This window comes from Macrobrachium rosenbergii, chromosome 50, assembly GCF_040412425.1.
Source record: "Macrobrachium rosenbergii isolate ZJJX-2024 chromosome 50, ASM4041242v1, whole genome shotgun sequence".
Lineage (NCBI taxonomy): Eukaryota > Metazoa > Arthropoda > Malacostraca > Decapoda > Palaemonidae > Macrobrachium > Macrobrachium rosenbergii.
This window is the reverse complement of record NC_089790.1, coordinates 18768577-18780000: the sequence shown is the minus strand read 5'-3', so window position 1 is coordinate 18780000 and position 11424 is coordinate 18768577. Positions and strand designations below refer to the sequence as shown.

The following is an 11424-nucleotide window of genomic DNA, read 5'->3' as shown; positions in this document are numbered from 1 at the left end:
CCACCAACACCTGTGTCCCACACGGCCAAAAGCTGACAGACCAACGTCCAGCCAGCACTGATTATTAAAATGGGAAGGAAAGGTGTTTCAGAACTGCATATCAGAACTGATTTTTACCTGAGAGAGAGAGAGAGAGAGAGAGAGAGAGAGAGAGAGAGAGAGAGAGAGAGAGAGAGAGAGAGAGAGTAAAAATGAAGAACTGCTTGAATAAAGATAAGAACTATACAGAGAGAGAGAGAGAGAGAGAGAGAGAGAGAGAGAGAGAGAGAGAGAGAGAGAGAGAGAGAGAGAGAGAGAAGTAAAAACGAAGAACTGCTTGAATAAAGATAAGAACTATACAAAGAGAGAGAGAGAGAGAGAGAGAGAGAGAGAGAGAGAGAGAGAGAGAAACTATGAATTGCTTGACTAAAGATAAGAACTATACAAGTATAAGAATAGTTTTGAGAGAGAGAGAGAGAGAGAGAGAGAGAGAGAGAGAGAGAGAGAGAGAGAGAGAGAGAGAGAGAGAGAGAGAGAGAGAGAAATAGGAACGAGTTTTGCTTCTGAATTGCACATTACAACTGATTCTTAACTGAGAGAGAGAGAGAGAGGAGAGAGAGAGAGAGAGAGAGAGAGAGAGAGAGAGAGAGAGAGAGAGAGAGAGAAACTGCTTCATGTTACGACTGACTGAATCCCTCTAGGCACAAGCAATGTTCCGTAGACCCTTCATCGCAACCAGGCTTGCAAGTCGCTCAGAATCCTTCCCCACCTTACAAATCCTCTCTATGTTCATTTTGGATGTTCTGAAGAGTAATATGGAGAGGTGGCAAGGGAATTGTATCAAAAGGGGTGGAGAGAACAAAGGAGAAGGTAAAATAGAGAATAGGGAAGAGAAATGAACGTAGAGAAGGGGAGATAAAGTGAGAAAAGAACATAGAAAGGGGGGATTAGTGATGAAAAGGGAAAATAGTGATAACACTGATTTTAAGTAACGAAGGAAGAGAGGAGGACAAGTGACGATAAATAGAATAGAGAATTTAGACCAAAGGCCAAGCGCTGGGACCTGTGAGGTCATTCAGCGAGAATAAGAGGTTTAAAAGGTGTAACAGGAAGAAAACTTTGCAGCTACACTGCGAAACAATTGTTAGAAGAGGGCTGAGGAAAATAAGATGGAAGTAAGAGAATATGGATGGAGGTACAGTAAAAGGTAAGTGACTGTAGTAAAAAAAAAAAAAAAAAAAAAAAAAAAAAAAAAAAAAAATCTTGTCTTGTCTGATAAAGAATACGATTACAACAAAATCTGTGAATTTTACAGTTAAAAAACCGCACTCCTTTAAGGAATTATAAACCCAAAATGCCAACCTATCCGAACTACGGAACCGCGTGACCATGGGTGGTGTCCGAATTTGCCAAGTCATTCATGGACACAGAAAAAGAGTCGTTTAATTTGACTTTTTCTTGGCTCTCTCAACGTGATATGGGCCAAGACACAACCTTGATGGCAGCCGACGGATGTTTAAGTAACCGACATGAACAACACAGAACGGGATCGTAACCTTACTGGTTTTAGTCTCTCTTCTATGTACGGTTATAACATTTTTTCTACATTTAACATTAACATGAAACCGTTAATCTAAACTAAACTACAGTCGCGGTGGTGTTGGAGAATAATCCACATGAAAGAGTTTATGTAATATATACAAAGAGAAATGCACACACACACACATGTATGTGTTTATTTTTTTGGAAAAATTGTTTGCTCCAAATTACCATTAATTCAAGACACATACAAAGATAATTGGTTAGGAAATCTTTTAACACTATTAGTTTAGTACAAGTATATGTAACCAATGCTTGGTTGAAGCAGAAGTTGAATCCTCTGTAAGCTGGAGAAATGGGGGTGGAACTCTGGCCTTGTAAATGTAATTAAGACGAGTGACTCTTGACAAAAACGTAGTAAAAACAACAAGCAAGTAAATGGATAAAAAACACTGGAGGGGGGGGAGGGGAATTAAAGACAAGAGGATGATGTATAAGAGAAGCACGCAAAATTCCATGATGGGGTAATAGGGTCAGCAAGGGGTGCTTGTAGTTTGAGAGAGAGAGAGAGAGAGAGAGAGAGAGAGAGAGAGAGAGAGAGAGAGAGAGAGAGAGAGAGAGAGAGAGAGAGAGAAATCAGAAGCATGTGGTAGGGATGAGGAATTGAGAGATTTTCAAAGGAAAAACGATTTCTGAGCTGAAATTGCATGGCAGGGGAGAAGATTTTACACAAGAGGAGGGATAAGATGATAAAAAACAAAGTGTGATATGAAAAGACAAAAGATTTAAATACAGGATTTAATGATTTAAGGAACCACGAGAAGAATAATGTGTTCTTTATGGTGGTAAATATATATAGAAATGTTTATACGCAAAAGGATCTCAGGTGAAAAAATGCAAATGTTGATATGATGTCTGAGGTGAATGAAGTCTTGGGTGGATGATGAAAAAAAAAAAAAAATCTCAGAATAACAGATAGAGATGGAGAGGTTTTGTCTGACCTGAATGCAGTTCTGATTCGATGGAGCGAGTACTTTTCAATATCCACTGGACAAAGGAAATAAGAGGAAGCAAAAACTAAAAAACACAATGGTGGAAACAGCTGTTTAAGTCTGAGAATGTTTTTGGAATGACTACTAAGGGCATGAAGTAGGGGAATCAAAAGGTTGAGGAATGGAAAGACCCCAAGAGGTGATGGAATTCAAAGAGATGCTGCGGAACGGTAGTGACAATGTGATTGAGTAGATCAACAGTGTTTGTTAAATGTCTGAATGAGGGATAAAGGTGAGATGAGACTAAAGGAATTATGTGGACATAACGTTATTTGGTAAACCATGGAAGGTGTACTGCAAAATTTTGATTGAGAAAGACAAACAGAGATTGATTGGGGAAGAAAAGTAGGGGCTTATGGAAGGAAATGGATGTGAGAAGTTATGAGAGAAGTTCGAATGTAAAGGTAAACAGGTGAACAAGACAAAGAACAACTGGAAAAAACAGAAATAGTTTGAAAATGTTGGCAAAATGATGAAGTTGAAAGCACATCTGAGCACGAGTAAGACTAAGAAGGTAAACTGAACCCCGGATGTTAAAATCAATAAATGTTATGAGGGCAAACAAAACATACTGCAGAAAAAAGACCCATAATATCCAGGAATACGAGAGTGCACTCAAGGTAAAATCATTGCAGTGTGAATGGGTTGGCTCAACAACCTGCTACTGGGCTTCCTGTGCAGGTGTATGAATAAGGCAGTAAGTGTTCTGTATTTTCTCAGAGCCACCCACTGTTAATGGAAATAGATTTTTCTTCAACACACTCCGCCCTTAACGGAGGTGGCAGCTCTAGACAGCCTTAACCTTCCAAGTCCCAGTAAGTCTTACGGCATATAGTTAGTTATGCCCTTGTTCTACTCTAGTCAGGCTCCAACCCAAGGAGTCGACTGACCATCAGGTTTAGAATTCAGGGCTTTGGTCAATAGAGGCACGAGGGTTCTAACACAGAATATAATACCTGAATTGTCTCCAAGCACTTTATGATTACGCTGAACTCAAGATGAAAGATGAAACATTCACAGGAATAATTACGCTTCCCTCTACCCCAAAACAAGTACAAAAGTATTTTTTCGTCTTACCTGTATGGCAAGGATGGATCTTGCATGTTCGTGCACCAAATAGGTGAAGGGTCCTGGTACGGACACCTGGAAGTCCATCACACACTCCACCCTGGGGGACAGAGAAAGCAATATTATGATTTATAATACTTTATAAGTATAAAAACAAATTCCATGACGATGAGGTTATAAGGTCGGCAGGGAGTGCTTGTGGTTATGGGAAGGCAGAAATATTGACATTACATTATTATATATATAACCTTATTCTATAATTATTAATGTATGTATATTCCACAGAAAATTGTTCATTATTATTCTACTCAAATTATACTCACACACACACACACACACACACATATATATATATATATATATATATATATATATATATATATATATATATATATATATATATATATATATATATATATATATATATATATATATATATATATATATATATATATATATATATATATATATATATATATACATATACACACATACATACATACCACACACACACACACACACACTTATTTGTATGAAAACGCTTCCACGAACCAGCCACTATGGAAGAACCTGATACATTATTTGTCTTTGGCCTTGGGATTCATTAGAAAAAATGGCTTGTGCAAACATGCAAACCTCGACGAATTTAGCAAAACAAAGCTGCACGCGATCAGCTACCACAAAAAAAAAAAAAAAAAAAAAAACACACACACACCAAACTGAAGACAACAGTATTGACTGATGTAAAACATCACGGCAATAATAGATAGAAATTGATATATATTAATATTCTATTCTATAAAGGCGACCCCAACTAGTCGTAAAAAAACTAAAAACGAAATGAATTAGAAAAATATTACTGACGAGTAATAATTGCACGAGTTTTCAAAACGCCAATGACCCGAACTCGCAGGCAAATAAAGGCATGCAAAGGCAAGCACAGGAAAAAAAAAACCTTCATCACATCCGTGAGAAATAAAAAAAAAAAAATTACAGCAGCTCAAACTACCATCCTCCAATTGGCGTCTGGATATAATTTACGCACATTACCAACAGGCGAAGAACTTTAGCTTACGAATTTAGCTGCTAGGCGAACTGGTTCCTCCTCCCCGTCCTCCCATACCAATACAGTGCCCCTCACCATACCCAAGGAGGAGCAGGGCATGTTGAGAGTCTTAAGGGGGCATGTGCTTAGAGACGTGCGGCTTACGATTATATTTTGGCAGCCAGATATAAAAGGCAGGGTGAGGGGAGAATATCTACTGGCAGTCATAGCATGATCATTTTCCCCAGATCTACGCTGGTTAAACCAATAGGCTGGGGATGGATTACGCAGGCCAGAACAAGAAGACCATTTTGTTTCACGGAAGGACAGGCTGTTTTACACTCTGTTACGAGGGTAAAATTACGTTTATGACTGCCATGTCCAAAAGGGTTATGACAACACATAAAAGGATATATATACACCACCTCGCTTACTATGCGCATACCGAGAAATTCTTGCAGACAATTGTAGCAAAGTCAAACTCACTAAGCAGTGATTGTAATATAACACTACAATGAGCCGTATGTTAGGTTTCAATGAAGTTATAAATCAGATTGTCCGGAATACCGTACAACGAAATACACTCTGGTTCGTAAATTTCCAAATCAATCTAAATTCAGTTAAAAATGATTATATCATTGCGGGAATGAGATGCTACACTTTTTTGTAATCTCTTGAAACGACTAATTTTGATATGAAATAAAAGGAATCAGCTACCCCGCCCCGGATCTGATTCAAATGCCGAGTTCTCCGGCTTAACCTACACAACTGCAGCACGGCTCCAGATGAAGCTGATAATGTAATGGAGCCATTCAGCCCATAGAAAATTCCTGTGATAAGATTGGCTCTCTGATTAAAGAATTTATACTTGCACTTTCGTGGGGTTTTAGGAAGGGAAGACAATGGCTTTTGAGAGGCGAGCACTTACAAATAAGATTAACGATTTAGATAAAGGCCTGAATTTAGAAAGAGTAAACTGTTTTAAAATATTGTACGCCTTGAACACAAAGCAATTTGATGAAGGATTTTCTTAATATTTATATATCTCGCGTTCATGTACTCTCCAAATTTGGAACTTTCGTTAAAACAAACCTTTGCAGCTAACAGATAATTAAACGAACGTTTGCTTTGAGAACGAACGTTGGCTTTTAGAGAAACGTTTCTGAAGCATCCATCAACAGCTCCGGATAAGAGTTCCAATAAAGCGACGACACAGCATCTGCGAGATAAACCCAATTAAAATGCCAAATATACCACGACATCATACTGCCCCTTCAAACACTGAATGAAGGGGCTTTCTTACTGCCTTCTCCTTTCCCTTAGCAACAAGGTTGGCAAGTGGAACTTGGCTTGGCTCTCTCTCTCTCTCTCTCTCTCTCTCTCTCTCTCTCTCTCTCTCTCTCTCTCTCTCTCTCATTAAACAAGTTAACGGATGGCAGGGCAAAAGCCATGCATGGCCGGTTGGGAAGCGGTGAATGAATTAAAAAAAAAAAAATTAACAAAACTTAAAATGATTCGCACGTAACATTAACAATGCAAGCGTGCGCAAAAAACAAAGAGAGAGAGAGAGAGAGAGAGAGAGAGAGAGAGAGAGAGAGAGAATGTGTTACACCATAAGCCCTTATCTCGTAATTTAGTGTAACGGTAGGAGAGCAGAGCCTTCTGGTTCACATCATGCCTCTAGGGATGACGCTGCGACCCCCACGGCCGGCATCTTGAGGGTAGTTCCCACTCACAGCAAGGTCAGAGGGCTGGGAGCGAACCACGCGCCTTGCAACGGCGATCCCATTGCAATTCACCAACTGAATGGGACAAGAAGTTTGTAAACTCTTCTTTTTCTTTTTCGAAAGGAATTCCAAAACCAAAACAGTGAGGGTGGGAGGCACCCGAGCAGGGCCCAGAGGAACGCCTCCTGGGAGTGACAATCAGAAGCATTTCTCAACGTCCATTGTTGCAAGGCTACTGAAAAACCTTGCGATTGTCGTTACAAAGCCGTGACTCGACATTTGCCACGGTTTTGGAGAGAGAGAGAGAGAGAGAGAGAGAGAGAGAGAGAGAGAATGAATAAGCTCTACTGACTGCACTAATCATTTTCATAATTGGCCAAGTTCTAGATTCAGAAACAAACCTATTTTTAGTCAGCATTCTTATCTGGGGAGGGAGGGGGGTGATCGTTGCGCACTTGACAGCGTAGGCAGTAGCAACAATTCAGAGTCAACATATATTTACGCATGACTGCTACGCAATTATTTATATTATATTTGCTTTTCCATATTTCTATTTACACCACAATGTTTCCAGCCCGTACACAAACGTGTTAATGTACCAACGTCATATCAACGTTTAGTTCATTCTACAAAACACAAAGAGAGAGAGAGAGAGAGAGAGAGAGAGAGAGAGAGAGAGAGAGAGAGAGAGAGAGAGAGAGAGTTATCTCTTCAACGACACGCACTTAAAAATTACATCAGAATTCCTTGCTCCATCTTAAATAATGACAATAGTAAATCGATCCAATTATCGATTATAATTTCTATTGCCACACAAAAACGTCTTTAAAAAAAGGATTAATTTGGACCTCGCCTTCATTCGCTACTTATTTAATTGACAAGTCCCGTCACTTGTCAGATCGTCATGCCTACCACTGCTGTGAAAGTATATTAACCGAAGTAATATAGAGAAAAGTACGGTGTAAATTAAAGACATAAATGCAGAAGAAGAAGAAGAAGAAGAAGAAGAAGAAGAAGAAGACGACTCATACATGTATGTATGTATGTATATATGTATATACAGTATAAATATATATTATATATATATATATATATATATATATATATATATATATATATATATATATATATATATATATAATTTACACACATACATAGATGGGACGAAGACTCAGTGGAAGACGTACCACTACGCTAAAGGGGGAGGAGGAGAGGAGGAGGAGGAGGAGGAGGAGGAGGGAGGGGGGACGTTTAGGACATAGGGGCCAGGAAACACCAAAAGGAAAGGGTTGTGTATATCTTTGTTGTTCTGCGAAAGGGCAAACAGCACGCGGGGGCGAACCGACATATGCACGGCGAAGCAGCCAACAAAGGAAATCGTAAGCGAGAGAGAGAGAGAGAGAGAGAGAGAGAGAGAGAGAGAGAGAGAATCACCACTGAACCATGAGGGTCACGTGACCAAACGAATGCAATTCAAGCGAGGAATTGAACGTGACGTCACTAAATGATCGTTCGTCGATTGGGCCACAATTTGTGATACAAAAACAAATAAAAAATAAATGATATATTAATCTCTTCATTAGTAATCCATTTCCCATATTCTCCCGAACATCCAAAGACTATCAAAGATGGTCTTCTTAAGTACATTCTTTGCTGAAGAGAACAACACGTAGTTGCACAGCTGCTCGGAATGAACACCATGGTACAATAATCAAGCTGAGGAGGAGGAGGAGGAGGAGGAGGAGGAGGAGGAGGAGGGAGGCTGGCGGCAATGTGGTTAAACCATCATCTGTCCAGCTAATGTCAGAGCTACTGCCGACTGGTGGGAGGTAGCGCTGACGTATTTACACACACACACACAAAGCTATACATACAGTCAGTCAGTGGTCAGCTCAGTTTAGACGATAAAGCCTTGGTGCAAAGTTTCCACGCCTCAGAAGGTAGACATAACCGATATTTATTCTCAGAATTTCCCTGGATATTTATTGCTAGTTTCCACTTTTTATTGTCTTCTAGGAATATCCTTCTACAGTATGCTTATGGCTAGCTTCCATAATTAAGAGTTTCTGCGAGGCAAACGTTAAGAAATAATTTTTAGAAAAATAAAGAAAAAGTAAAGGGATAAGTATGTTAAAACTTTAAATGTTGCCAAAACAACAAAACGATCAACTAAAAACATTTTGTATTACTGTATAATTAAAAACATATAAATCCCAGTTGGACCTCCTAGTACGAGCTATGTAATAAAAAGCAACAACGTTAATACGCAAATTCTTAAAATATCTTTTAACCTATTTCGATATACAAACTGCGACAAAGCGCAAATTCCAAGACATTCGTCTTGAGAACCAAAATATCAACTCATAACAGAAGAAACGACATCATACAGGAGATACAACGCAGAAAATGGAGGGGAGGGAGAGGGGGGAGGAGTCCGGCATCAATCCTCGGAACGCAAGATGAGTCGGTACAAACATAAAACAAAATCACGTGCAATCATCAAACAACTGTTCTTGACATGTGAATCTCTCTCTCTCTCTCTCTCTCTCTCTCTCAAGGAAATGAAGCAAACGAAGGAAAATTTTACGAGAAATTGTTTTACCACAAGAAATTCTACACGAGAGAGAGAGAGAGAGAGAGAGAGAGAGAGAGAGAGAGAGAGAGAGAGAGAGAGAGAGAGGCCTACCTCGTCGAGGCTCCAGTGTTTCCAATTCCTGTATAAGATGGTATACATTTTGAAAGTAGTCTCATACCTCAAATCTCTCTCTCTCTCTCTCTCTCTCTCTCTCTCTCTCAGCTGTGACACAACAGTCGACCAAGACCCTTGAACATGAATCAGCTCTCAGGTCAACAGAGACATACCCATGCTCCATTCTGACCCGGTTAGGAGAGAGAGAGAGAGAGAGAGAGAGAGAGAGAGAGAGAGAGAGAGAGAGAGAGAGAGAGAGAGAGAGGAATCCCCTTAACTCCCCAAGCATAACCAACAGTAAGTGTATTAACTGACTTCACAAGACAGGGAAATGTTGATCCCAGCAGATCTGGCAAAGTCCCCCAAGACGTGATCAGGTGGGGTTCTAACAACAATTCTCCTTGTATGCTAATAATTTACTCTCATTTTTATCTATTTATTTACCGATTTGTTAATTTATATTTTTCCTTTCCAATAACTGATTTCTTCTTTCTGTATTACCTATTACCTTCTGTTAACTTCTTTCAAATGAACACCAAATTCTTTGGAAGCTTGAATTTCAAGTCAGTGGACCCTGTGGTGGGCCTGTTACATAGGAAGGAATGTTCGTCTTCCGAATAATAATAATAATAATAATAATAATAATAATAATAATAATAATAATAATAGTCAAGTGCTGAAAATGTGTTGTTGCCCAGACATCACCATTACTTGACTTTTAAGCAGCCCCTATAAGCATCACATTTCTGAACTATATCATTAATCTTTCCTTGAATACTGATAATAAACATAAAATTCAAGTTTCATTTCAATTCCAGTTTTCCGTCTCAATCTTACTCGAATTATTGGTCAGATGGAAATTCTTCTGACCCAGTTACAGTAAGTATGTTGAAAAAACGGATAATCCAGTTTTTACCTTTCAAATATTCACAATAATTTCACTACTGGTCAAGTACAAATTGACTACAATCTCCTTACTATTTTTTTCCTGTGGGAAACGTTGCAGAGACCCGTGTGGTACTTGGGAACTTCCTTTACATTATCATACGCTGTGCTACTAATAACAAATTTCTGTATCTTTTAAAAGTAACTGGATTCTTCAGAACAAAGTCCAGAGATTAAAAATATCAGCAAAATGAATGCAGCCACTCAGAGTTTTTCATTTCAATATACCTTCCTCCATATGTAGGTGGCGACTCCCTCATTTTAAAACAAGAACAAATATGAACCATCTCATTTAAATTCGCAGCAATTCCTCAAGTGACTAAACTCATTCAAGCCAAAGACAATGCATGTGTGTTAAAATATGTAGCAATTATATATTATGAATATTCGTAGCAATTTCTTTACCGATGAACATTTCTCACGTCACAAACAAAGCATAATTCTAAACGGAGAATTTTTTTTGGACAAATATGCATACACATGAGTTCTTCCACGTAGCCTATATCAAATGATACATTAATGCGTGTTTATTTCCAATAGCACACGTGAGAGTGTCGAGACAATATACCCCAAGCATTTACACTTCAAAGCTGAGCACCTTCAACACACACATCGCTGAAGACGAAGGAAAAGGTAACATTACCAAGACGACTACAACACGCCTACCTGAATTCCAACGACCCCTTTCCAAGAAGAAGAAGAAGAAGAAGAAGAAGAAGAAGAAGAAGAAGAAGAAGAAGAAGAAGAAGAAGAAGGAAAAAAGTTTCGTATGCAGATTAATACGGAGCAGCGCGGAAGCGAAACCTAGATTCCGAAACGCCTTTTTGAAACTTGGAAAAGAAGAGCATAACGGTTCGCGGCAATTACCATGGGACCGGACCAAGCATTAGCCAAGAGTTCGAGTTTGAACTCGCTAAATTATGTCCAGAGGCCCGGACTCGAGTATTTACAAAGAGAAAAGTTTGACTAAATGCTTGGGAACGTCTAGAGTGTTGTATTTAATTTATGTATGTGTGTGTTTGCAAAATGCTTGCAGTAATTGCTTCCCATTGTTTTTACGATACTGAAATTCTCACATGTTTGAGCTTGTTGATATTTTTCTTAGATCTATCTTTATGAAGTCAGTTTCGTGTTAGGATAAGAATTCCAGTGTCATTCTGAAGTGGAATAGCCTCGTTGTATAAAAATACAGTGTGTTAAAATAAAAGGAAAATAAAATTCAAGGGTTAACATAAAACAAAATATTTACCAAAGGTGTAAGGAGATCTATGATTTACCTATTCTGTACACTATGCAAAACTACAGTACTACGATACCCATTTCGTGTCCTTTTACAGTTGGATAAATGTAACCATTATGTAGTAGCGAAAATTACAGCTC

At 38.8% G+C, this 11424-nt stretch overlaps 1 protein-coding gene across 3 annotated transcripts in view; it reads right to left on the bottom strand.

The window, feature by feature from the left end:
* LOC136832690 (uncharacterized) overlaps window positions 1-11424 on the bottom strand; it is a 279608-nt gene that overhangs the window by 41340 nt on the left and 226844 nt on the right. For all 3 annotated transcript variants that reach the window (XM_067094081.1, XM_067094080.1, XM_067094079.1), the window contains one exon: window positions 3648-3738. In XM_067094081.1, coding sequence (XP_066950182.1) covers window positions 3648-3725 — 78 coding nt within the window. In that variant the 5' untranslated portion in view covers window positions 3726-3738. The remainder of the gene's footprint in view (window positions 1-3647; window positions 3739-11424) is intronic.